The sequence below is a fragment of the Ipomoea nil genome, unplaced genomic scaffold (assembly GCF_001879475.1).
Source record: "Ipomoea nil cultivar Tokyo-kokei standard unplaced genomic scaffold, Asagao_1.1 scaffold1932, whole genome shotgun sequence".
Taxonomy (NCBI): Eukaryota; Viridiplantae; Streptophyta; class Magnoliopsida; order Solanales; family Convolvulaceae; genus Ipomoea; species Ipomoea nil.
The window spans coordinates 973,533-1,000,494 of record NW_017618360.1 but is presented as its reverse complement, the minus strand read 5'-3'; the positions used below and the strand labels follow the sequence as shown (position 1 = coordinate 1,000,494).

The window sequence follows — 26,962 nt, the reverse complement described above, 5'->3', positions numbered from 1 at the left end:
GTATGACGGTGGTGGCAGTGGTCGTGTGGTTGCGGTGGTGTGAAGGTGGTGGTGTGGTGGCGGTGGTATGGTGGTGATGGCGGTGGCGATGGTATGGTGGTAGTGGTGGCGGCGATGGTGGTTGTGGTGGTATGGTGGTGGTGGCAGTGGTAGCGGTGGTAGCGGCAACGGTGGTTGTAGTGGTATGGTGGTGGTGGTGGTGGCGGCAACAGTGGTTGCGGTGGTATGGTGGCGGTGGTTGCGGTGGTATGGTGGTGATGGCGGCGGCGGTTGTATGGTGATAGTGGTGGCGGCGACGGTGATTACAGTGGTATGGTGGTGGTGGTGGTGGTGGTGGTGGTGGTGGCGGCAGCGATGGTAGCGGTGGTATGGTGGTGGTGGTAGTAGTTGCGGTGTTGGTGGTGGTGTGATGGTGGCGGGGGTATAGTGGTGGTGATGGTGGTATGGTGTTGATGATGTTGGTGGTGGTGTGATGTTGGTGTAAAAGTTGGAAAATGACTTCCCCCCAAAAAAAGGGAAAGTCATTTTCCTCCAAAACAAGCCTATTTTCCAAAGTCAACGGAAAATGATTTCCGTTGACTTGATTTTTCAGGCACATCCAAACACTGAAAACTTGGAAAATGATTTCCAGAACTCATTTTCCAGGTTTCCAAACACACCCTTAAGGGACCCAATTGCACTATCCACTTGACTTATGGGAACAATTTGACACTTTTCCCAATGCATTAATAAAGATCAAAGAAATTCTAAATACAAGGAGGTGAGGTATTTTTAAAAATTACATTATTTAATTTAATACGTATGCAACTATACATGTTTAGATTCAATATCAAACATTTATGTTGCGTCTCAAAAATAAAATATTCATTCAATATAAAATACAAAATAATAATAGATGGACATTGAAAATTTTGGGCCTTTCCAAAAAAAAAAAAAGTCTGGGTCACTCGCAATGGGCAAATTATACTGTGGTCCACAATGCATTGTGTCCAAACATCAAATATGCACTATAGTTTCATTTCAACATAATTACAGTATCATTTTGATATAATTACAATTTCGCTAGACAATATATACTCAAATATATGAAATTGTTATTCAATTTCATTTCAACACAACTACAGTTTCATTTCAATTCAATTGCAGGTTCATTTGATAATATAATAAAAATAATACTTGAGACAGTGCAGTTTAGATACACTATAGTGTCTACTGTTTTGGACCATGGTCCACAATATAATTGTTGCTTGCCATGACTGGGGCAAAACTGGCTACTGCTCCCCCAAAGAAGTCGAGGCATTGACAATCCGCGAGGCACTAACTTGGCTAAAATAGTATAACTTTACCAACATTATTATTAAATCCGATGTCGGTCCAAATTCTTGATGTCGAGAATCAAACATCTTCCTTTCCTTTGACCTTGTCATCTTAGATATTAAAAAATTTACTAAACGTTCTCCGAATGAAGTTGCTCACTTGCTTGCTAGGGACTCCATCTCTATTGCAGGTCGTATGGAATGGTTTCATTTGTAACTCGCTTTGTTATGATATTAATGAATGAATTTTGTTTTTGTTTGAAAAAAAAAAAGGAAGAAAGGTAGTAATAGGCACTCTTTTTTTTATACGGAGTATTCATTAGCATTTAGCCCGAAAGATATTAACTCGGGGGATCACTCTGTCGAGTCTCGATCCAGACCGGTTCATCTTACGCATCTCGAACCGAGTGATCTTCTTCATCTCTCCGCCTAAACAGTAGATGTTCGACAAAAATTTGCGTGCGTCTTCTTCCACACCCCATGGCCTGAGATCTCGAAGAAGACAACACAATTTAACAGAGGTTTAAGTTTATGGTGGTTGCTGCATGTATATAAAACTCAAAAATGGAGGGAACAGAAAAGAGAGAAGTCCTCTTCGAGACTCGTCGTCACGCTTCCAGGCCTTACACTTCCAATTATCCTCCTACAATCACACATCAGCAGCAACAGGTCCGCCTTCCATCCCTCACCTTCACGAATTGGCTCTTAATCCTGGATTTTATTCATCGTCTTTTGATTGAGTTTACTTTGTTTTTTGCTAATTTAGCTGAACGGAGGTTCTAGAGGAAGTTTCCTCTCGAGATTGCTCCCTTCGCGAGGTAACGGCAGCTTTTTTTGCTGAATTTGATTCGTATTGTGTTTGATGATACTTGGTGGTTTTGAAGTGAGCTCTTGTGCATTGGAATAAAATTCAATAATCTCCAAATGTGTGAAGCAAATCACATTATTAGGTTTATGACAGTATGATCTTCATTCTCTGGACGTTTCAGCAGCTTAAGTGAATTCATGTGATAGGTTATTTATGTTGCATATATAAGAGCGTGACATGCTTTTATAGATTCCTTATTAAAGAGAATGCGATGGATTGCTTCTTCTTTTGCTAAACTGTTATGCAATTTTCTCAATGTACTTGAAGGTATTGCCCAACTTAAGGAGAAATGGAGCAACTACAAGCATCCAAGAAGATTAAGGAAAAGTGCATCCCTGTTTGTTTCCCCTGGGGGTGATCTTGTCGCTGTAGCTTCTAGGAATCAGATAACAATATTGAGGAAGGAGGATGACTACCAGGAACCTTGTGGGATTTTTACCTGTAAGGATCATAACCTGTACTGTATCAATGTAAAGGTCTAAAATAAGATTAGTGCTATAATTATATTGCATTCTACTTAAAAGAGCCATACATGATATGTTACTAGGTTTTTTATTTTTATTTTCATTTTTTAGCAAAATCTGGTTACTTCGATCAGATTTCCAAAACCAGGTTGCCCAGTTAAACTTTTTCTTGTTTTTGTTTTATTGGTTGTGGTTGGGAAGGGGGCAGGGGGTGGGTTTCAAGGTCTTGGAACAAGATAAGCTCCTGGTGGAAGTGGTTGAGGAGGGAAGTAAAAGATGTCGTGTTGACTTTAGTATTCATACTTTTTACATTTCAGCTAGTAGCGATCAGATTACATAATTTTTAATGTAAATTGCAACTAACTTGTAAATTTCCTTTACAAGCCACTGATCACTTACTGCCTCAGGATTTTGTACATTGAAATAGGTGAAAACAATGCTACGTTTATGTTTGGGGTTTGGGCAGAGACTCATGATGTTATTGGTGTTGTTGATGATGCTGACATGCTTTATCTAATTAGAGCTAACGGTGAAGAAATAACCAGAATACCAAAGAGATACTTAAAAGTTTCATCGCCAATAATAGGCTTAATTGTGCAAGATGATATTAATGTGAAGGCATCATGCTTGTAAGTTTAATTCTTATTTATTCCATAATATATATATATATATATATATATATATATATATATATATATATATATATTCTCTAGAATACTTATTTTATTATCACTTGTTAAAATCACTTGCTATTTTAACTTTCATTAATAGCTCATTTATGTATTTAGTTGTATAAATTGTTTTATAGGTGTACATTTAGTGTGTTCACTTCAGATGGTTCAGTTCATGATGTTGAGATCAGTCAAGATCCTAGTGCTTCAGTTTTCTCTGGAGTTGCCTCAACCAGTGACTCAATGAAGAAGCAGCAGTTCCCTCAGCATGTTGTCTGCCTGGATTACCATCCAAAACTGTCTTTGTTAGCTGTAGTAAACTATGCTGGTAGTACACAATCAGCATCTAATGGTAGTAGTATTAATCCTCTTTCCCCTTCTTCATCAATCATTTGAACAAAACATTGGTCCAGTTTTAAAAGAAAATGGTCTCATCATCTTCAGTGGAACTTCTTCCTTTACAGGATTGTACAGTGTTTCTCTCTGGCAGAAAAACAGGAACTTAGACCTAAAACTGGTGGCTTCTGCTCAATTTGAGGGCTCAAATTTCATAGCAAAAGGAAATGTAGATGAATTAGCACTGCCAAAGGTGCGAATTTCGGTGCAAGGAAAATCTGTTGCTATTCTGGATGTGGAAGGATCTTTGGTTGCTTTTAAATTTGATAATGAACACCATTCTCTCTCATTTACTCCTGGAGAGGGACATGACTCAGATATAATAAACAGTGAGCTAAAGAAACACTTGAATAAGATAGTGGATTTTGCCTGGTGGTCTGATGATATTCTTACCATAGCGGCACGGAATGGTATTATCACCATGTTTGACATGTATGCTGGTGTTAAGTTATTAGAGACTGATACTAAATATTTGCTACCCCTTTTGGAAAGATCACAGCATCTCGCTGGAAATCTTTTTCTATTAGAGAGTAAGTCATCTGCGGGGAGCTATGACTTGTCTGAAGAAAGTGCTACAAGTGTGCATCTCATTGAACGGGATGCTGTTGATATGAATAACCAATTTGATTGGACCAAACTGGGTTGGACCTTGGTTTCCTTTTCTGAACGATCTATTCTAGAAATGTATGACATACTAATTGCTCAACAAGAGTACCAGGCTGCTCTCCAATTTGCAGAACGCCATGGGCTGGATAAAGATGAGGCACTGAAGTCACAGTGGCTGCATTCTTCCCATGGAATAAATGAGATAAGGACATTGCTTGCAAATATCAAGGATAAAGTTTTTGTACTCTCTGAATGTGTTGATCAATTTGGACCAACGGAAGATGCAGTAAGGGCTCTACTTGATCATGGGTTCCGCCTAACAGACTCGTACCGGTTTTCCCAGTCTGAGGGTATTGAGCAGGATGAGATTTGGGATTTCCGTCTGACAAGGCTCAGATTGTTGCATCTCAAGGACAGGCTAGAGACATTTCTTGGCATAAACACTGGCAGGTGATCATTTTCATCAACACTTTTTATTTTTTTCTTATTTATTTATTTTCTTCCTTTCTTACTAACATCTTGGAAGTAAGTTTTTTGTACTATTTATTCTGTACTCAGACTATGTATGCATGTAAAGTTGTAAACCATATTAAATATAAAATGGGAATGGATATGCGTTCCAACGAGTTGGTTTTCTGTAACCAAAATAGAAAATGGAAATGGATTCAGATTTACTTATTTGTTGGATAAAATCACCCCTTTTTTATGTTTTTTTTTTTTTTTTTTTTTTTGGGGTTGGGTTGTGGGGGGGGGGGGGGGGGTGGGGGTGTCTTAGCTTTCCTCGAGCAAAATAAAGCAATACATGCCATACTTTTATATACAATCGATGGAGCACAGGAAATGAAGTTGAAATTTTATTCTCTTTCAGTGTTTCATGCCCTTGTTTCTCATTTGCTTCCTCCTGATCTGGTTTTCATCATTCTTTTTCGTAGTGTGTGTTTTCATTACATTAGTGATTACTGTTTACTAAAGTTGTTCCAACTGACTTGGAACTTAATGACATAGCCTTCTGCAGGTTTTCTGTGCAGGAGTACACGAAATTTTGTAATCTGTCCATCAAGGAAGCTGCCATTGGACTTGGAGAAAGTGGAAAGATTGGGGCACTAAACCTTCTCTTCAAACGCCATCCTTATTCTTTGACTTCTTGTATGTTGGATGTCTTATCTGCTATCCCTGAAACTATTCCAGTTCAAACATATGGACAGCTACTTCCTGGGAGTTCTCCTCCTCCAAATATTACTCTAAGGGAAAAAGATTGGGTTGAATGTTTTGAGATGGTTGCTTTTATCAACAAACTCCCTGAGAATCATGAGAGCAATATTCAAATCAGAACTGAACCAATTATCAAGCAATCTATGGGGTATCAATGGCCTTCAATTACTGAACTATCTTCATGGTATAAAAATAGAGCCAGAGATATTGATAACTTTAGTGGGCAGCTAGATAATTGCATCTCCTTAATTGACTTTGCTTGTCGGAAAGGCATTCATCAGCTGAAACCATTTTTAGAGGACATCTCATACTTAAATGAACTTATTTATAGTAATGAAGATGAAGACGCGATGAATTTGTCAATGAGCCTTGCAACATGGGAAAACTTATCTGATTATGAAAGGTTCAAGTTGATGCTAGTTGGGGTTAACGAGGAAAATGTTATTCGAAGATTACATAATAAAGCAATCCCATTCATGAAGAAGAGGTTGCACTCTATGACTGTGGTTTCCAGAGATGAGGAGCAACCCTCCACTTTAGTTAACTCATCTGAGTCTTTTCTGGTTAGATGGCTGAAAGATATTGCTTCGCAAAATAAATTAGAGATGTGCTTAATTGTGATTGAAGAGGGATGTAAGGAGATTCATAATAATTGTTATTTCATAGATGATGCTGAACTGGTAGATTGTGCTTTGCAGTGCATATACCTGTGCTCTGTTACAGATAGATGGAGTACTATGGCTTCCATCTTGTCTAAACTTCCAAATACAGGAGGTAAACTTCCATCCATGTGAATGCTAGTATGATTACAAGAGTTTGAATCTTCCATTTGTGTTTCATATTTTTATAACATGTATTTCTTTAACACTTTATTGGGTATCAACGGAAAATATTGAGTGACAGTATACGAAATGCTCATTTTCACAGAAAGCATTAGTTGCAAGAAGATTTGCCATTTTGTATATTTCCCTTCCTGTTCTGGGTGGGATGAGTATCAGTTTTTGGTTTGGCTAATGATGAAATTGTATGTTGGTTTGGAGCAAACTCAAAGTTCATTGTCTTGCTAAATCTCCCTGCAATGTTCATGTGTTTCTTGACATTTTTCTTCTAATTAATATGTGAAATGTATAGTGTCAGCCAAATAATTCATATGAAATCTGCTGGTTTGTATGATTAATATATGCATGGTTTAACAGAGTTTGATGATGCACGTCTCAAGGAACGACTTAGACTTGCAGAAGGTCATGTTGAAGCAGGAAGGCTTTTCGCATATTACCAGGTTCCAAAGCCTATAAGCTTTTTCCTTGGAGCAGATTCAGATGGAAAGGGAATAAAGCAGATCCTTCGTCTTATACTATCCAAATTTATTCGTCGCCAACCAGTTCAAATAGATAATGATTGGGCAAATATGTGGCGTGATTTACAATATCTTCAAGAGAAGGCATTTCCCTTCATAGACCTGGAATATGTCTTGGTAGAGTTCTGCAGGGGATTGCTGAAAGCAGGAAAATTTTCACTTGCTAGGAGCTATTTGCGGGGTGCTGGTTCAGTATCTTTGGCAACTGATAAAGCAGAGAATCTTGTCATTCAAGCGGCACGGGAGTATTTCTTCTCAGCATCAAGTCTTTCGTGTTCTGAAGTAAGTGGATTCTATGGCTATACTTTTTACTATGGAAATCATCTATTAAACCCATATGGTATTAATAACTCGTATTGGCTTGTCATGGTTGGTATCTTTATATGTGTTTTGGTATCTGCAAATGCAAGCGGCTTTTAAGTCAGGCTCACTGAACAGGAGCAATATATTACGGAGTATATCGTATATTGCCGTTTTAGTTAGGTGCAAGTAACATAGGATGTAGCTTTGGAGGGAATGAGTTCAACCGTTTTTAGCTCTTTGATACAATTTTGGAGGGAATGGCTCCATACCACCTCAAACACCCCCCCTCCCCCCCCCCCCCCCCCTCCCTCCTCCCTCTCCCAGTGTGCAACCAACCACAAAAATAAATAGAATTCCTTTTTCCTCTAACAAAGTTAAGAGATTTGGTCCTGGGAATTCTTTTTGTGCATGACCCTGTTATAGTCATTTTATGAAGAAACGTCATTGTGAACTGTTAAGGAATATATATTTGATATATAGAATCTCTATATATTAGGCAGTTTAGGGTTTTAGGTAGGTAGGACATATGGAAACTTGTTTCCTATTCGTAATTTTCTAGTACCTATTTATAGGGCTTTGTATTTTCTATTCCTATGAGAGTTTGATATAATATATGACGGCACATTAGAAACTCTCTCTCTTCACTTTCGTAACATGGTATCTGAGCCTTTACGATAATTTTTTTTTCCGCTTCGTTGTCGTCACGTTTTGACTAGCGCGTGAGCCTCACGTGCCGCCGGCGCTTGAGGCTCCTTCAACGATTGAAAAATGTTTTGGTCAACTTGTTCCTGGGTCGCCTAAGTCTGTTTGTCTTGGTTCTGGACTTAGTTTGGACCATTGACTTTTGTTCTACGGTCAGTTTGTCTCGTTTTGGTGCTGTCTTGTTTTGTGTTTTAGTGCTGTCTCGTTTTGTGTTTTGGTGTTGTCTTGTTTTGGTCCATCTTGTTTTGGTGCTGCCTCGGTTTGGTGTTATCTCTCCTTCGTTTTGGTGTTGTCTCCTTTTTTTATGCTCGTTGATTGGAGCATGCTTCCCTTTTGTTAGTCAAGATACTTCCCTTTTGCTAGTAAAGAATTTGTGTCCTCCAGTTTGGAGTTTGTCTTCTTTACTTTGTGTGTCCTTAGCTTGTTCGGTCCACTTTTGGTTCACCCGGAGTTGCAGTATTGGCGGAGTCCAAGCTTCTGGTTCAGGGGAGGGTTCAATCCTAAGCTTGTTCGGTCCACCACATTGAGTTCACCCAACTGTCCGTAGGTATTGGTGGCGTTCACAGCTTTCGTTTCAGGGGGAGTATCCAATTTCAAGCTTGTCCAACCATGCAATAGTCTTCTTTCCAGCATCCTTCTCCAAAGGTTTCTGTTTCTCTCCTGGCCTTTGGATTTCTGCAACCCGGTTTGCACATGCCCGACCAAAAACAACAATGTCAAGAAGAGAATTTGCTCCGAGCCTGTTAGCACCATGAACTGATGCACAGGCAGCTTCTCCAGCAGCCATTAGTCCAGGAACTACAGCATCAGGATCATTACCTTTGACAGTCACCACCTCTCCATGGTGATTTGTTGGAATCCCACCCATATTATAATGCACAGTAGGTAAAACAGGAATTGGCTCCTTTGTGACATCTACACCAGCAAAAATGGCAGCAGTTTCAGAGATACCAGGAAGCCTTTCTTTAAGGACTTCCGGAGGTAAATGGTTCAAGTGGAGATAGATATGGTCCTTTAGTGGTCCGACACCACGCCCTTCTCGAATTTCCATTGTCATAGACCTTGAAACAACATCCCTAGATGCAAGATCCTTGGTTGTTGGTGCATACCGTTCCATAAATCGCTCACCTTCACTATTCCTGAGAATCCCACCTTCACCACGAGACCCTTCAGTAATTAGACAACCAGCTCCATATATACCAGTTGGATGGAATTGCACAAACTCAAGGTCCTGGAGAGGAAGCCCAGCACGTGCAACCATAGCATTCCCATCTCCTGTGCAAGTATGAGCTGAGGTTGCAGAGAAATACGTTCTGCCATATCCCCCTGTGGCCAAAATTGTAGAAGCAGCACGGAAGCGATGTAAAGTACCATCCTCCATATTTAGAGCAATTACACCTTGGCAGCTTCCATCTTTATCCATTAGTAAATCCAAAGCAAAATATTCCACAAAGAACTGCGTATTATGTTTCATAGCCTGCCCATAGAGAGTATGCAACAAAGCATGTCCAGTCCGATCAGCAGCACAGGCACAGCGGTATGCTTGTCCGCCTGTTACGAAAGCTGTGAACGCCACCAATACCTAGTAAAGAATTTGTGTCCTCCAGTTTGGAGTTTGTCTTCTTTACTTTGTGTGTCCTTAGCTTGTTCGGTCCACTTTTGGTTCACCCGGAGTTGCGGTATTGGCGGAGTCCAAGCTTCTGGTTCAGGGGAGGGTTCAATCCTAAGCTTGTTCGGTCCACCACGTTGAGTTCACCCAACTGTCCGTAGGTATTGGTGGCGTTCACAGCTTTCGTTTCAGGGGGAGTATCCAATTTCAAGCTTGTTCGGTCACTTTGTGTTCACCCATTGTTCGTGGGATTCGTGGCGTTCGAAGCTTTCGTTGGAGGGGGAGTATGAGTATCCAATCTCAAGCTTGTTCGGTCTTCGGTCAAAGGAGTGTCCTAAATGGACTTGAGTTATTAGTTATTTAGTTATTTTGGGTTATCACTCATTTGTGTAACAAGTTGGGCATTATTAAAATATATGCTCCAACTTGAGGGGGAGTGTTAAGGAATATATATTTGATATATAGAATCTCTATATATTAGGCAGTTTAGGGTTTTAGGTAGGTAGGACATATGGAAACTTGTTTCCTATTCGTAATTTTCTAGTACCTATTTATAGGGCTTTGTATTTTCTATTCCTATGAGAGTTTGATATAATATATGACGGCACATTAGAAACTCTCTCTCTTCACTTTCGTAACATGAACTATTAACTTATTATGGCTTATATGTTGTAAAAATATATAGCTTGTGCAATGCCAAATTTTTGATGAAGTGTTGAAACATGCAGATCTGGAAGGCTAAGGAATGTCTTAACATCTTTCCAAACAATAGAAGTGTGATTGCTGAGGCTGATATCATCGATGCTGTTACTGTTAAACTTCCAAGTCTTGGAGTGAACCTCTTGCCAATGCAATTCAAGCAAATCAAAGATCCAATGGAAATCATCAAGTTGGCAATTACAAGTCATAGTGGAGCTTATCTGAATGTTGATGAAATTATTGATATAGCCAAACTTCTTGGGCTGAGTTCCCAGGATGACATATCAGCTGTGCAAGAAGCTATTGCAAGAGAAGCTGCAGTTGTTGGGGATCTTCAATTGGCTTTTGATCTTTGTCTTATTTTGGCCAAAAAGGGGCATGGCTCTGCATGGGATTTATGTGCAGCACTGGCAAGAGGTCCTGCTCTAGATAATATGGATATTAGTTCTCGAAAACGACTGTTAGGTTTTGCTTTGAGTCACTGTGATGGAGAATCGATTGGTGAGCTACTACATGGATGGAAGGATCTTGATATTCAAGGCCAGTGTGAATCTTTAATAATAATGACAGGAAAAGAGCCTCAACCAATCTCAGTTCAGGATTCTTCCTATCCTCTTCATGGTGGCAATAGAGTTGAGGATATCAGTTTATTTGGTCAGGATGCACAACTGAACCACATAAAAGATTTCCTTGTTCAGGTGGCAAAAGATTTACATCTAGAGGGTGATGTTGGTCTTGAATCAATCCTTAGAGACAATGGAAAAATATTATCCTTTGCTGCTATGCAGCTTCCTTGGTTGCTTGAACTAAGTCAAGTTGCTGGAAGTGGTAAGAAATTCCTATCAGGCTCTGTTTCTGGGAAGCAATATATCAGTGTAAGGACACAAGCAATAGTTGCTATTTTGTCCTGGTTGGCAAGGAATGGTTTTGCTCCAAAGGATACTTTGGTTGCATCTTTAGCTAAGTCAATTATGGAACCTCCTGTAACTGAAGAGGAAGACATCATAGGGTGCTCCTATTTGTTAAATCTTGTTGACTCCTTAAATGGAGTGGGGATAATTGAAGAAAACTTGAGAACTAGGGAGAATTATAGTGAAAGAACTAGCATTATGAATGTTGGGATGATTTATGGTCTAGTAAACAACAGTGGAGCCAAGTCTGACGAACCTGCTCAAAGGAGAGAGCTGATTCTAAGGAATTTCCAACAGAAAAATAAACCAATCAAGTCAGGTGATTTTTTTTTATTTGGCAAGCTCATGATCTAAATAGCATTGTTGCATTCTCTACTGCAGTTTAATTTTCCAAGTTGGAGGAGTTCTGCAACCTTCTTTTGTACAATATTCTGTTTTCTGTTGCTTCAGACATCTTTTTTTTTTTTCTTTTGTTTGTATTTTTTTATATTTTTTAAAATTATTATTATTATTATTATTATTAATATTATTATTATTATTATTATTATTATTATTATTTTGAATTCAGATGAAAGAGACAGAATAGACAAAGCACAATCCACATTCTGGAAAGCATGGAAACTGAAATTAGAAGAACAGAAGCGTTTGGCAGACCATTCAAGGGTTTTGGAACAAATAATTCCTGGTGTTGAAGCCACACGCTTTTTGTCTGGAGACACAGGCTACAAGGAGAGTGCCATTCTATCACTAATTGAGTCTGTAAAACTGGAGAAGAAACATATTTTCAAGGATGTATCAAATTTGGCACACACCTATGGCTTAGATCGATGCAAGGTATGCATGTTTTCCCATACCCTGGATGCTGTACACTAGAATTTGAATGTTAGAAAGACTAGTAAACCTCTAACTGTTGTTTTCTTTGCCTTGCTCCTGTTACAGTTGATCCTGCATTACCTGAAGTCCATATTTCTTTCTGAGGCTTGGAGCGTTCATGATATAATTGCTGAAGTGTCAGAATTTAAAGGAGATCTGTGTGGTTGTGCTGTGGAAACTGTTAAATGTTTTTCGTGGTCTATCTACCCTTCACTTAATGGGTATGACAAGGATCGGCTTGCTCTTATGTATAGCATACTCTCTGACTGCTACTCACGGTTCACAGAACTAAAAGAACTACCACCCATTATGGAGCAAGATTTTGTGTGTAGAACTTCTACTTGGTTTGCTCGCTTTTACAAGGTTGCTGAACAAGAATGCAATAGAGTGTCTTCTATTATGGGCTTAAATTTTAAAAACATTGCTGGAATGCAAGGTTTGAATTTAGATTGCTTCAATACTGAAGTCTGTGCACACATAAATGAAAATAATGTTGATCTTTTGGCCAAGATGGTTCAGAACCTTCTTGATGTTTGTGAAGATCCAGTGCCTGATGGCTTCTTGTCATGGCAGGATGTCTATGGACACCATATACTGGGTTTGCTGACAGCTTTGGAGACTAAAGGGAAATCAGAAACTGATCTTGAAAGCTCTGAAAATATACATGACTTTCTGACTGAGCTTGAGCAGACCTATGATATTTGCAGAAAGTATCTCAAATTCATTTCCACCCCTTCTTTTATTGACATAACAAGGCGATTCTTGACTGTGATAGTGCCTGCTGTGAAATGTTTGAAGCCTGAGTTTTGCAATCCAGGCTGGCAGGTATGCCTTGTCATGTTTGTGGATATCTGGCTGAGAATTCTGAATGATATGCTGGAAATTGCATTCCTTGAAACTTCATCTGAGAAGTTTGTTTCAGAATGTCTAGTGATATGCCTTAAAACTTTTCGGAGCCTTGTTGTCCAAGAAAAAATCTCACCAAGTCAGGGTTGGGTTACAGTTTTATGTCTTCTTAGCTATGGTCTTGTATCTGATGTTGCTGAAGAGATCTATAATTTCTGCAGAGCTATGATACTCTCTGGCTGTGGGTTTGAAGCCATTTCAGATGTATTTGCTGAGGCAATAACACAGAACCTATGTGAAAGAACATTGATCACAAATGCGCACAAAGGTTTTACTGGTACACAGGATCTTCAACAGCTCTATCTAATTATCTTGAATACCATGTTACAAGAGTTGGCTAGCCAATCCCTTGAGTATCAGTGCCTACATCACTTTTTGTCATCTTTGAGCAGACTGGAAGGTGATTTAGTGACCCTAAAGAGCATAAGGCAGGCAGTATGGGACAGAATGGCTGAATTTTCAGACAACATAGAGCTTCCAAGCCATGTTCGAGTTTACATTTTGGAACTCATGCAATTCGTTGCAGCCTCTACTAGACATATGAAAGGGTTTTCTTCTGAGTTTCAGGCCAGTGTTCTTCCTTGGGAAGGCTGGGAGAATATGCAAAGTGCAAATGCAAGTAGCAAGAAGCCAGTCGATGATGGGATTCCAAACAGAGCAGATGCATCTAGCAGTCTCACGAACACTTTGGTTGCACTCAGGTCTACACAGTTGGTATCGGCTATCTCACCAAGCATTGAGGTTACACCAGAAGATCTTCTGACTGTTGAAGCAGCTGTGTCATGCTTCGTTAAAATTTGTTCATCTGCTGTATCCATATCCCATGTTCACACTTTGCTAGATATTTTGAGAGAGTGGGAGGGTCTCTTCTCTGGTGGAAAGGTGGAAGCAGACTCGGGTGATGTATCTGATGGTGGAAATAGTTGGGGAAATGATGACTGGGATGAGGGATGGGAAAGCTTTCAGGAGGATCTTGTTCAGCCAGAACCAAAGAAAGATGATGATGCTTCTTTCTCTATTCATCCCCTGCATGTGTGTTGGATGGAGATCTTCAAAAAACTACTAATGCTGTCTCAGTTCCAGGATATGTTGAAATTGATTGACCAATCCAATGCAAAGAGTAATGAAGTATTGATAGATGAGGATGGTGCTCGTAGTTTGAGCCAAATTGCACTTGACATAGACTACTTTCTATCACTCAAACTGATGCTTCTATTTCCTTACAAAGCAGTGCAGTTGCAGTGCTTGGATGTGGTTGAGCACAAGTTGAAACATGAAGGCATATCTGATAAAATCAGAAGGGACCATCAGTTTTTAGTTCTTGTTTTATCATCGGGAGTCATCTCAACTATCATCACCAATTCTTCTTATGGCACAGTTTTCTCATGCATTTGCTATATGGTGGGGAACCTCTCACGTCAGTGCCAGGAGTCCCAGTCATCTAAGATTGCAAGTGGAGGGTCTGTTGAAGGTGACAACATAAAAGACATGCTTGTTTTTACAAAACTTGTGCTTCCATGTTTTATATCAGAGCTTGTGAGTGCAGAGCAGCAGATCCTAGCAGGACTTCTAGTCACTAAATTCATGCACACAAATGCTTCAGTAAGTTTACTTAACATTGCAGGGGCTAGTCTTAGAAAGTATTTGGAATCACAGATCCAAATTCTTCCAGGCATTGAGTCCTCTTGGGATAACACACATTGTTCTGAATTGTTAGTGAGCACTTTATCCAGTTTGAAGGGTAAACTGGGAAGCTTGATGCAGTCCTCATTGTCGTTGCTTCCAGTTGATGGTTAATGAAAAACCTTTGAGTTTGTTCTTTCATTTTTGTCTTCTTCCCATTCTTGGAATTCAATAGAGGAACATTTTCCTGAACAGGTTTTTTCTTTATGGAGGTCTGTGTAGAAGGAACGAAATATGTGTATACTTTTATGCTAGGGGTGGAAAGGTAATAGAGGAGCAATCAATGTATTCTTTTGTATTGCTTAAATGTATTTTTACATAGGACATGTCTGCACCGACTGGACAATCATAGATGGGATGTAATTTACCCAAACTTTTTCTCTTTTAAAAGCCCCATTAGATTACTGGACTACATAGTGTGTGTGTTATCTCTACAAAATAGGGAGGAGATGTTCTTTGCACAGCACGGGAGATGTGCTTTATATTTGTTGTGCAACACAAAGATGTGCATTATTCATCGATTTTGGCTTTCCTGCAATTTAGGATAGCTAGATATAGGTATGTTTAGACTCTCCTTGACATGTAGCCATGTAGGTGATGTTGGGATGTGGAAAAAACTGTACAATGTTCTCTTTTACTTATTAAATGCCTTATCACTTAGCAGCATGGCAAGGGAGAATTTGTGATAATGTAAAGAATGATAGAATGTTCAGTAACTAATATTCCGTACATTTGTTGTGATAAAATGATTAAAAAATGGGAGGGTAAGTAAAACACCGTACAAAATTATAGACTTAGCCAGAGACCAGGAGCGGCAACATAACAAAAGCAAAGAATTATGAAAAGGGGAATAATAGCTAAAGAAATGAATAGATGGATGCCGATGTGTTCTTCTGGTATAAATCGCAACAGAAAATCGAATTAGCAGCAACTTCTTTGTTCCTGCCCACTTCCAACTAGGGAATGTTTGGTAGTGTCAATATTGGATAATTGCACTTTCAACCAAGCCCAAGGTCAGAACGTTGTTACCCATTTTCCCATAGTTTTTTTTGTATCAAGGAACGTTGAGAGGATCAGCCTCAGAATCCCTTTCTCTCAATGCTGTCCAATTTTCTATCCCTGCAATCAACAAAATTGAGCAACCACTTACTTGGCCAGGAGAAGAAGAATACGATAATGCCACTGCCTTAACAGATCAGAAAGGTCTATAATGTGAGATTAAAAAAAAAAAAAAAGCAGAAAATATAACAAAGGTACGCACTTGGCTTGTCAGAAATGACTGCGAGACGTCTCTGCAAAATCGATGCCACAAACAAGAAGATTGAGCACATACCAAACATAACTGTGATGGGGAACGCACCAACCTTGAAATGGATATTAAGAAAATAGTCAGATGTAATGATTAGTTTAGTTATCTTTAGGAAGTAACATGTAATCCAAGTTTCAAGTGCACAATATATCTTCAAACACGTGTGTATACCAACATGACCTGAAACAAGAACAACTAACAAGCCATCAATATGAGACCCAATAACTTACATTGTAGAGGACAATGCAGACGAAGATGTTTAGAGGAATCCTGAAGAAATTCATAATGGTGCTCCTTGCTTCCTCTGGAATGTATTGGGATCTCATCTTCATAATGGATGGCCAGAATATCCCCACACACGCCTCAAATGCGGCAAAGCCAAGAAGCAGGATACAACCAGCAAATGATATGCCACCTCCTTTCACAGTTGATGGAGGTATGAGGAACTGTTGCAAATAGAAGATTAGAACATGCAAATGGTTTTGATGCAATTAAAACAATTGTTTTGATACTTACACTTGTCACGATTGGTAGGAGGAGGGATGCAGAGGCAATAATAAATACAACCTGCATATAGACCTCAACCTTAAGTGAGTTGCGGGTCATAAGGCGAGATGCAAATGAGCTTCCCAACATTGATGCCAACATAAAAGTTGCGAAGATAAAGCCGTGAGGGATTTCTTCATCATTTGGACTAAGAGCAGGAGTCCAGAGAAACACAAAGGTATACATTGAACCTTCAAACAGGGACTGTATAGCACCCAGTAATGCAATCTTCTCATCTGATCCATACAAAGCATACATTTAAGAGTGAAGTGAATACAGAACTACAGAAATAGCGTAAGCAGTATAGTTGTTCAACCATGAAACAAAATAAAATAATAGTCGTTCAACCAATCAGTATCTGTAAACCTACCTGAAGCAATGGCTGCGGCTGCATTTTTGAACTGAGTCAGTAAGTCCTTGTTTTCTGTAGCATCTCCATAATTCTCAGTCCACGTTAAAAATATGATAACCATTCCAATGGTGAGAAAGCAAGAAGCAGCATCAAAGGGTGACACGGGCCCAAGGTTTAATGTGTCAACCAGATAATTTCCAAACAATCCAGAAAGAATGGCAACAAGACCATTTCCAAGAAATATTGCCTTGGAGAAAGTCAATGAAAGCCATTGCTGATCAAAACCCCTCTGCCAACAAATTCAAACAAAAGTATTACGGCAATAATACACATATAAGCTTCCATAACATTAACCAAATTGTGGTTGGTGATAAGTAGATAACCATAGAATGGACTCCCACAAAAAGTTACAAGTAATTCTCAACTATAGAATAGTCTAGATGGTAGCTTATTCTAGGAGGCTCCTCAAAGTAGGCTTCCTCCAATTCACTAGAGATCACCCCTTGGGTAAGAGAGTTAATAGGACATCATAGAATATCCATCCAGTGACTAATAATGTATAAGCACATAACTACAGACCAACTTAGCATAAATTCCTTTTCACCTGATTACACACTATATTCAAGTACCCCTCACCTTGAAATGTTCTGCTACAAGCCATGACTCAAATGCTGAGAAGAGGAGAGAAGTGGCAATACCACCCAAGACACGTCCCAACATCAAGACTTTGTACTGTGGTGAATGCTTGGTTATGCAGCTCAAAATGTAAGTAATGCAGTAAGTCAGGCATGCTCTCTTTCGACCCCTGAAAAGTGAGGAGAAAACATTAGTTGAATTCCCTTTCTGAGAGAGTTTAGAACATAACTTGAAGAAGGGCATCTCACTGTTTGTCAGCAAGAGATCCAACTATTGTGCCAAACAACATGCTAGACCCAAATCCAGCAATAAATAGTTGTCCAATCTCTCCCTTTCCATAGCCATATGTGGTGTAAAGGTAGTACACATATGGACCCTGCAACCAATCACCGGCTATTGCCATAAAAGACTTTTAAGTTAGAAAAAATAAAGATTAATAATTTAGAAATTAATTTAATTAATTTATCTGTAGCAAATGGTCGGAGGTTGTAGCTACTGGTGTAAAACTATATTAAGGCAGTAAAGTTCAGTCATCTTTTCACCAAAAATCTGATAGCATTATCATCAGTCAAAGCATATGACCATGGAATTATAATAGCAACCACATAATGCAGATGAAATAGCCAATGATGAACAGAAGAATGTGTGTATCATTCAAACCAAACCATTGTGTTGTGATCCATACCACACTTTTTAGCAGTGCACTCTAGTTAGTGAGTTCAAGGGAACATCACAAACCATCAATCAACTGATGCCTAATCCTCAATTCATCACTCTCATTTTCTGAACACACACATTACTGAGAAAGGTTTCATTCACTTCATCCTAATTGTAAATAAATGAATTAGATGGATAAATGAAAACACGTTATCTGGATTTACGGTCCTTCCACCAAAGCACGTTCTCTAAACACACCGATCCACCATATATAATTTCATCGCATCACAACAAATACACACATAGACAGTAGATCATATCAACAAACTCACATAAACAAATCGCGTATACTTTTAGAGATTACTGACGATAAGTCACAAGTGGATCAATAATGCAGACATGGAGAGCAAATCAAAGCGCCGATCTTAAGGTACAGCAATGACGGTAATAATAACGAGAAGTAGGTGTAAGGCATCATGCATACCCATCATAAGCGAGTAAACGACGAGATAATTGTTCTTAAAAGCATTGAATAGCGGAGAAGTATTGATACGATCTTTGCTCGACTTGCTGAGCTCCAGAATGGCCACGACCGCCGCTAAGCAGCCGAACACCATGTAATAGAAAATCTCCATCCTCGATCTTCCCGGTGGAAGACGCCGCTACTCTCCGTCAGTGAGGCGATAGATCAGCCGGAGATACGACGAGAGCACACGCTACACCGCCTAGTGTGTGAGAACAGAGAAGCCAGCTTAGGCGTTGTACGTATGAGTTCTGAGGTACGAAATACATGCTGGAAACGGAACGCCTGCGTATTTAGCGGGGGAATGAAATGTGACACGTGGCGTACTCCGATTGTTTCATTTCCTCCGGTGTTAATGCATTGAGATTCACTTTCATTACTCCGATCAAGATTTTGGATCTGGCGGGTACACAAATCGTGGGGAGCGGGGCCCACTCATTGGTTACCAAAGCTCCTGGAGGACCTGGACCCACTGCACTGCTTATCTCATCGAACCTTCAAAAGTTCAAACACGGATAATTTCTTTGGTTTTTATTTATTTTTTTCTTTTAAATTTTTACGTAGAAAGTAAAAATAGAGCAAATTATACAAATCTATATCTGCCAACAACATTAGATTGTTGAGTTGGTAATCATAAGATTATGGGAGGTGTTTGGTAAATAGCTGTTAGCTTATTGGTTAGTGAGTTTGACTAGCTGATAGCATTAACTGATGGTAGAAAAGTGTTTAGTAAATTAACGATTAGATGATAGTTGATTACATGCAAAATAAATTTCTCAAAAAGTTATTTTGAGCAGCATTTTAAATTTTAGCATTTTAAAACAATAAATTGTTACAAAAAGTTAATTAATCAAACACTCATATTGATTATTTAACCAAGTCGAAAAGTTAATAATTATCAAATAAATCAAAATTGGCTGATAAGCTAACTATGTTACCAAACAGGACATATATGTTAAAAAATTAATGAAAGAGACAACTCCAATTAAGTTGGTCAAATTATTGAATCAATAACTATAAGATTACAAGTTACATACTCTATACAGAGCAATTTATTATTATTTTTATTTAAATCAAGCTGGTCTAAGAAACCCTAATCAAGTTGGAAGCTCACACCTACCTCTATTAACCTTTTTTAGGCACTTCTTAATCTCTAAAGTTGGAAAATCAACTTACCTAGCTAGTATACCATGGCATCTATTTAGCCATCATCACTTAGAGCATTAAAATCATAGGATTATTAAGAGTTTATTCACGATTTTTGAGTTATGTTTGTTTATATGGAAGAGAGAAGGCAAGAGAGAGAGAGAGAAGCAGCTCTCCCTGCAAGCATTGAGATATTTCTCTTCTTAAGGAAAAAGAAATATAAGAGGAGCTTAGACTGCTGTGCGCGTTTCAGTAGAAATTACTGCACGCGCCCGATAGCGCGTTAGGCGAGCCTGAGAGTCCCTTTATATTTATATATATATATATATATATATATATATATATATATATATATATATATATATATATATATATATATATATATATAATTTTAAAATAAGTTTTTTTTTTTCATTTTCCTCTCCCCTCCCTTATTCTCTTTCCTAATTACACTTACAAAAATTTCTCAAAATCACAAAATATCTCTACTATTATGAATGCTCTTATGATTACCTCAATACCAATGTATGTCATAATTAACCTATCAGGCCATTAAGGGCAATCGCAATAGGAGTTTTTTTTTTTTTTTTTTTTTTGGGTGGGGGGGAGGGGGGGGGGGGGAGTGTTTTAAGGTGCCCATTACGAAGAGAGGAAGGAGAAAGAAGAAGGAAAAAAGAGAGATAAAAATAAAAAGCAAAAAAAAAAAAAGAGTTAACACATCCGACTACACTTCTCTTTTTCACTTTGTCTCTTTTGTGGGATTCACAAAAAAACAACTTTTTACTGGCCGGTTCAAATCTTCTCTTTCCTCCACATAAATTATGTTATCCTAAATAATTAAGCACAAACTATTATTGTGATGGCTCTAAGCCAACTTCCAACACCATAGAGAGGATTTGGACACCACAAGCCTTAATATACCTCCCAATCCTAAACACTTCCAACATGGATTAGTTGCAACTCTACAGTGTTCTAAGCCCTTACATTTATAAAATACCTTGTAATAGGTCATGGTTGAGTGTCATTGGTCCCCATCATTTTATATTTTCTTTTCTTTCTGAATGACAATGAAACATTGTAAAAGACATCTATGATAATAATCTCCTAAATCATCTATGATAATTTATTACTAATTGAGCAATTAACAGTTCCTTGTTTCATCTTATACTATTAATTAATAATTACCTAGAGCTTTAATTTGGTGGCCACGACGTCACGGTGATCTCCGGCCACTAATTTATACTAATTTAAAGTTTAAACTGTTAATTTTTGTGTATAAGACAATAACTATTTTTGGACCCACCGGATGCCAAAATGCTCTTCCTGTAAGCCTATCTATCTATCTATCCGATCATTACCTGAAAGAAACGCCATGTTTGAACAAGGAGCAGGAAAGTTTGTTCTTTTTACACTTTTTGAATGGGAATTCAGAAGAGAAAAATGGGTGAAGGAGGAGAATGATAAAAAACATTTCTTTTCCACCAGCTGTGAAAGATTCTTATAAGCAAGTTTTTGGTCTAAAAGTTCCTTTTTGTTTGGAAATTTTGGAGTCTTTTGACTTCATTTCACCTGAAGAACTCCCTATTGGTTAGTAAGATATGGTTTCATCCTTTAAAATTGGGCTTTTTTCTGCAATAACCTGCTGCTTCTTCTCTGTTGAAATTTGGAAATATCTCTGTGAGATTTTTTTAGTTTGTGTCTGGATGAAATTTGGTTGGGTATTTATGGTGTTTTATGCTTCTTTAATGTGTCTTTGATGGTGATATTGGTTACCCATTTCTCCAATCATCATCAGTTATCACTACCATATTGTCAAATGATAAAATTCTACCTGTTTCACATTTGTTAGCTGAGACTCTTCAACACACCAGAGGAGCTAGCTATCTGTTCTTTAACTAAATCTGCAGTTTTTTCTCAGGTAAGATTCATGATGTTACATGTTATTTAGCATTTGCATATGTATAAGTTTTTATCTTTACATGTTGGGTAACGAGGGAAACCCGCACCTACTAAGGATGCGCACTGGGTAAATCCTGCCTTATAATCCTAGCCGTCAAATAGGTAAACTAGCACAGGTTGCCTATAACGACTCAAATCAAGAAAGTCAATAGGTTGTTCCTACTGAGAGTCGAACTTGAAACCCGCACCTACCAAGGGTGTGCGCTGGGTAAATCCCGCCTTATAAGCCTGGCCGTCAAATAGGTAAACCAGCACAAGTTGCCTATAACGACTCAAATCAAGAAGGTAAATAGGTTGTCTCCACTGAGAGTCGCACTTGGAATCTTGTGGTTATTAAACCAACAGTTTGACCAAGCTTTACAAGTTTTTATCTTTACATGTTATGATCACTAGAATGAGGAGCACAAGCAAGGAAGGAGGAGGGGAGATTCAAGGGGAGGACTTGGAACAGGTGACAGAACAGCCATGGGATGTGAAGAGTATTCTTCCATGGACAAAACAGATAACCATTCGGGGGATTGTCGCGAGCTTATTGATTGGAAGCATTTATAGTGTGGTGGTGATGAAGCTCAATCTCACTACTGGACTGGTCCCAAATCTCAATGTCTCAGCTGCCCTTCTTGCATATGTATGCATACAGACATGGACTAAGGCTCTGCAAAAGGCCAATATTGTCTCAACTCCTTTCACCAGACAGGAGAACACGGTTATTCAGACGTGTGCAGTTGCGTGCTACAGCATTGCTGTGGGAGGTTAGAAAGTTTTCGTCTTTCACCTGTTCTTAGTGACGGGTTTTGTTTAATTCTTATTGGTTTTTAATTAAACTAAAGTATTGTTTAAGGCGGTTTTGGATCTTATCTTCTGGCATTGAACAAGAAGACATATGAGCAGGCTGGGATTGATACAGAAGGAAATGTACCTGGGAGTTACAAGGAACCTGAACTTGGTTGGATGATTGGTTTCCTTTTTGTTGTTAGTTTTGTTGGGTTATTAGCCTTGGTTCCTCTCAGAAAGGTGTGTGTGTTTTCTGCCTAAATGTCAGCATGTATTACTTGACTTTTGCTAATGTTGTTTCAATGTTTTTTTATTGTTGTATGGCATAGATCATGATAATAGATAAGAAACTACCTTATCCAAGTGGAACTGCAACTGCTGTTCTAATCAATGGGTTCCATACCCCAAAGGGAGATAAGATGGCCAAGTATAAAAGTTATTGAAAACGTCGTTTTATGGAAATGAATCTAGTTTTGAAACATAAAAACGAACACTGTCAATTACAGGAAACAAGTTCATGGGTTCGTGAAATTCTTCTCGATCAGTTTCCTGTGGAGTTTCTTTCAGTGGTTTTACTCTGGGGGAGACCAGTGTGGATTTGCAAACTTCCCAGTGTTCGGGTTGAAAGCTTGGAAGCAATCGTATGTACTGGTTCTCTCGTCTTCACAAGAATGAATCAGTTGTGTAACTATATCTGCTTCAATCTTGACTTCCTTGAACAATTCGAATTCTGCAGATTTTACTTCGATTTCAGCATGACCTACATAGGTGCAGGAATGATTTGTTCCCACCTCGTAAATTTGTCTTTGCTTCTCGGAGCTGTTCTGTCTTGGGGGATAATGTGGCCCTTGATTCTCGAGCGCAAAGGATCTTGGTTCCCTGCAACTTTACCCGAAAGCAGCATGAGGAGTCTGACTGGTTACAAGGTGTGTAGTTCAACTTTCATACTTCAATTCCTTCGGTGAACTGTGTTGAAAAATAAAGAGTTAGAGGTTTATGTATATGGTTGTGTCTGTTTATGAATAAGTGTCAGTTATGGGTAGTTACTTACAGTTATGTGTTTGTATATATATATATATATATATATATATATATGTACTATGTTTCTTTATTAGAAACACAGATAATACTAATATATTTCAGTCTTATATACATTTTCTATTCTTTGATTCTTCATCATTGCTTCCACCTAACTGGCGGTGCCAGGACATTCCATCTTCCAAATTCAACAAACTGCTATTACTTATTACTTAATGCATGCCATAACCCACAGGTTTTTGTTTCGATTGCTCTGATTCTGGGGGATGGTCTCTACAATTTTCTCAAGATACTCGTTTTCACTGGTAGAAGCATATACACTGCCCTGAACAAGAAGAATTCTAGAACAAGTAAATTCTTCGTATAAATCTCTTCACCCTTTTGTCAAGTTTAATCGGTTCTTTACTTGCTACTGTAACTGACCTGTTTGCCATAATAGCAGTTCCAGAAGGCGAGAACGAGCCCCTTGATGCTCTACAAAGAAACGAAGTGTTCATTAGAGGCAGCATTCCCTTGTGGGTAGCGTGTGTTGGGTACATATTCTTCTCGGTTATCTCCATCGTAGTAATTCCAATCATGTTCCCCGCGTTGAGGTGGTACTATGTTCTTGTTGCTTACATTCTCGCGCCATCTTTGAGCTTCTGCAATGCATACGGGGCTGGTTTGACTGACATGAACATGGCGTATAATTATGGCAAAGTGGCTCTCTTTACACTAGCTGCTTTAACTGGGAAGGAGAATGGAGTAGTTGCTGGGCTTATCGGGTGTGGGCTCATAAAATCCATTGTTTCGACGTCCTCTGATCTGATGCACGATTTCAAGACGGGTCACCTCACGCTCACTTCCCCTCGATCGATGCTCGTTAGCCAGGGCGTCGGGACTGCAATTGGCTGCGTGGTGGCTCCTCTCACGTTCTTCCTCTTCTACACCGCCTTTGATGTAGGGGACCAGAACGGGGAGTACAAGGCGCCTTATGCTCTCATATACAGAAACATGGCCATCCTAGGCGTCGAAGGCTTCTCTGCTCTCCCCCGCCATTGCCTGCAGCTTTGTTATGGCTTCTTCGCCTTTGCAGTATCTGCCAACCTGACGAGAGACGTAGCCCCAGAGAGCGTCGGGAAATGGGTCCCTCTCCCAATGGCTATGGCGGTTCCCTTCCTCGTCGGGGCTTCCTTCGCCATTGACATGTGCGTTGGAGCCTTGATCGTGCACGTATGGCATAAGGTTAACGGTAGGAAAGCCGATCTGATGGTCCCTGCAGTGGCATCAGGCCTGATATGTGGTGATGGATTATGGATTCTCCCATCAGCAATTCTTGCATTAGCCAAAATCAAGCCTGGAATCTGCATGAGCTTCTTCCCAACAAAGACCTCTTGAAAATCCACCTCAGATTCTGCAATTTCGACAACAATATCACTATTCCAGACTGTCATATACAGATACCTTCTAGTTTTACAATATGCTTGTAATAGCGTAAATAGGAACAGAAAATCTGCAAAGGTACCTAACTTTGATGCAGCAACTAATACAAGAAACATTCCCCAACTCTTCCTTTTCCGTTTTCCTGTTGATGAAAAAGTAAGAAAACGAAAAAAAACTTATCTGATACAAATGAAATATCAAAAGTTGTGGTATAATGGGATAAGCATATAGTAAAGGAATTAGATGATAAGATAAGAAAGAAGTGACCTCAGTGGAAAGCACGGTTAGTTGCCTCGTTCATCAGGCAAGAGGGCAAGAATCTTTCATCCTCGCCTTCAAATATGGAAAGCAATCATCATGCTGGAGCCCACTGGTCAAGTAGTGGTTTGCGAAAGCTTTTCAGCAACAGAAATGATTTTGCAATCACCACAGGTTTCCACAGTTTGAAAAAAATCCAACCAGACCAAGACATTATACATGAAAACGATGTGTTCCAGAGAGTGACGATGAAAATAAGAAGAGACAAATGATGTTTTGTCTGGGCTGTGGAGGGGGTGGAGTGTCATCATCCACCTTAGTTTCCATCCCCACAGTCCACACCTGGCAGTGCTCTTACCACTAAAACAACAACTATTGCTTTTCCCCCCTTTCATTCTTTCTTTCTATAAGACTTTAAGGTGTCTCATTCACTAACTCACATGTTTTATGAACACAGAACTTCACTTCCATCCTCAAAAAACTTTACATCTAATACTAACAGAGAAGATTTGGGTTTTTTCCCAAATTAGTAAGCACAGTAAAGACCTGAACTATATGAACTAAAATTAGACCAAGATGGAGTAAAGAACTGCATCCAATAAGCATTTGGATTATAGCTTACTGACTGAAAATACCAGTGTCTACTGTCTAGTCTGCTTAGCAGGTGTCGGGAGAGCTCTCTCGGGTCCAATTGAAACTTCAAATCCAGAAGGAAGAGCTCTGTTGGGAACTCGAATCCAAAAGGAAGAGCTCTCTCGGGTCCAATTGAAACTCGAATCCAAAAGGAAGAGCTCTCTCGAGTCCAATTGAAACTCGAATCCAAAAGGAACTAGGTATACTGCTAATCAAGTTAAAAGGCCAATGTTACTATTTAATTTGCAGTATAAATCTTGAATATGCAACTCAGAAAACTTGTTTGAATTGCCTGAAACAAATGAATGATTAAAGGATCCATTGCCCTAAACAAATGAAGAATTACATCCCTAAAACCTACTGAGCATATTTTCCTCAACTAGCACTGCCAATCAAGAGCTCATCAGCTTGAGCTGTTCAAGAACTTCAAACTCTCATATACAAAATTAAGGAATTCAACCATTCAAGAGAGCACAAGTTAAAGAATCAAAAGATTCAAGAAAATTGGCACTTGAATTCTCATATCTCAATCCATTTAATCACTACACAAACAGATTACCAGAGACTAGCTAGCTAACTTTTCTGAATTTTTAACTGTTCAAAGTTATTTAGGTACAGAAAATAATTACAGCTTCAATAGCTAGCAGAGAGGAGAATACAAGACTGAATTCTTTTCCATTAATGGTGTCAATCAATGAAACCTGTTTTCTGAAACACGGCGTTGCGAACACGCCGCAGGTCTCTTCCTTTGAGCGTCCGTCCAACGCCTTCGAAGACGGAGAACGTCACGTGCGACCTGGCCACGATCACGTGCGGCGGCACCATTTCCTCTTCCTCCTCGACGACCTCATCTTCCTCTTCCACTTCCACTTCCTCGCACCGCTTCAGTTCTCCGGCGGTGTTCTTCTTCTTCGGCCACACCGGCACGTTCACGGGCGCTGACTGGTGGAACTTCGCGACGCCATGGGAGCTGGGACGGGAATTCACCGCCGGAATCACTCTGGCCGCCGAGGCCGCGGCGGCGGAGAAGGAAGGGTTGAGGGTGGATTTGCGCCGCACCAGATTCTCGCAGTCTCCGGCGAGCGCTGCGGAGAGGCCGGACGTGGACGGCTTGAAGTTGGTGTGAGGACGGT

General features: G+C 39.3%; 3 protein-coding genes across 6 annotated transcripts; 2 read left to right on the top strand and 1 right to left on the bottom strand.

Moving 5' to 3' along the window:
* The first annotated feature begins 1,880 nt into the window (after positions 1–1,880).
* LOC109193938 (MAG2-interacting protein 2) lies at positions 1,881–14,988 on the top strand. Of its 2 annotated transcripts, XM_019344765.1 has the most exons (11): positions 1,881–1,985; positions 2,083–2,134; positions 2,452–2,625; positions 3,076–3,277; positions 3,457–3,671; positions 3,784–4,771; positions 5,337–6,307; positions 6,730–7,172; positions 10,233–11,433; positions 11,683–11,948; positions 12,054–14,988. In XM_019344765.1, exons 1-11 carry the CDS (start codon positions 1,881–1,883, stop codon positions 14,688–14,690), a joined length of 7,254 nt encoding a protein of 2,417 aa, XP_019200310.1. In that variant the 3' UTR covers positions 14,691–14,988. The 2 variants fall into 2 exon arrangements, with proteins under 2 accessions (XP_019200310.1, XP_019200311.1); XM_019344766.1 differs by lacking the exons at positions 1,881–1,985; positions 2,083–2,134 and having other exon boundaries at positions 2,537–2,625; positions 3,056–3,277.
* Positions 14,989–15,244: 256 nt separating this feature from the next.
* LOC109193943 (molybdate-anion transporter-like) lies at positions 15,245–18,990 on the bottom strand. The gene is made up of 8 exons (XM_019344772.1): positions 18,561–18,990; positions 17,668–17,812; positions 17,420–17,588; positions 16,802–17,072; positions 16,402–16,667; positions 16,116–16,331; positions 15,838–15,940; positions 15,245–15,695 (listed from the first exon to the last, which is right to left on the bottom strand). The coding sequence occupies exons 1-8, from the start codon at positions 18,709–18,711 to the stop codon at positions 15,631–15,633; spliced, it is 1,386 nt and encodes a 461-aa protein (XP_019200317.1). The 5' UTR covers positions 18,712–18,990; the 3' UTR covers positions 15,245–15,630.
* Positions 18,991–21,242: 2,252 nt separating this feature from the next.
* On the top strand, positions 21,243–25,145 carry LOC109193940 (metal-nicotianamine transporter YSL3-like). Of its 3 annotated transcripts, XM_019344767.1 has the most exons (10): positions 21,243–21,332; positions 21,595–21,663; positions 22,098–22,456; positions 22,546–22,718; positions 22,808–22,905; positions 22,985–23,119; positions 23,215–23,404; positions 23,752–23,866; positions 23,956–24,929; positions 25,033–25,145. In XM_019344767.1, exons 3-9 carry the CDS (start codon positions 22,099–22,101, stop codon positions 24,891–24,893), a joined length of 2,007 nt encoding a protein of 668 aa, XP_019200312.1. In that variant the 5' UTR covers positions 21,243–21,332; positions 21,595–21,663; position 22,098; the 3' UTR covers positions 24,894–24,929; positions 25,033–25,145. The 3 variants fall into 3 exon arrangements, with proteins under 3 accessions (XP_019200312.1, XP_019200314.1, XP_019200313.1); XM_019344769.1 differs by lacking the exon at positions 25,033–25,145 and having other exon boundaries at positions 23,752–23,863; positions 23,959–25,026; XM_019344768.1 differs by lacking the exon at positions 25,033–25,145 and having other exon boundaries at positions 23,959–25,026.
* The last annotated feature ends 1,817 nt before the right edge of the window (positions 25,146–26,962 follow it).

What these genes read in the sequence shown, in the direction of transcription:
- LOC109193938 (XM_019344765.1), top strand. Translation starts at nt 1,881, where the DNA reads ATGGAGGGAACAGAAAAGAGAGAAGTCCTCTTCGAGACTCGTCGTCAC. An exon ending in TCACACATCAGCAGCAACAG is followed by an intron (nt 1,986 to 2,082) that starts GTCCGCCTTCCA and finishes TTGCTAATTTAG; the next exon opens with CTGAACGGAGGTTCTAGAGG. An exon ending in ATGGCTTAGATCGATGCAAG is followed by an intron (nt 11,949 to 12,053) that starts GTATGCATGTTT and finishes CTCCTGTTACAG; the next exon opens with TTGATCCTGCATTACCTGAA.
- LOC109193943 (XM_019344772.1), bottom strand. Translation starts at nt 18,711, where the DNA reads ATGGAGATTTTCTATTACATGGTGTTCGGCTGCTTAGCGGCGGTCGTG. An exon ending in GGATCTCTTGCTGACAAACA is followed by an intron (nt 17,589 to 17,667) that starts GTGAGATGCCCT and finishes CTCACTTTTCAG; the next exon opens with GGGTCGAAAGAGAGCATGCC. An exon ending in AGCCGCAGCCATTGCTTCAG is followed by an intron (nt 16,668 to 16,801) that starts GTAGGTTTACAG and finishes TGTATGGATCAG; the next exon opens with ATGAGAAGATTGCATTACTG.
- LOC109193940 (XM_019344767.1), top strand. Translation starts at nt 22,099, where the DNA reads ATGAGGAGCACAAGCAAGGAAGGAGGAGGGGAGATTCAAGGGGAGGAC. An exon ending in TTGAAAGCTTGGAAGCAATC is followed by an intron (nt 23,120 to 23,214) that starts GTATGTACTGGT and finishes CGAATTCTGCAG; the next exon opens with ATTTTACTTCGATTTCAGCA. An exon ending in CAAGAAGAATTCTAGAACAA is followed by an intron (nt 23,867 to 23,955) that starts GTAAATTCTTCG and finishes TTGCCATAATAG; the next exon opens with CAGTTCCAGAAGGCGAGAAC.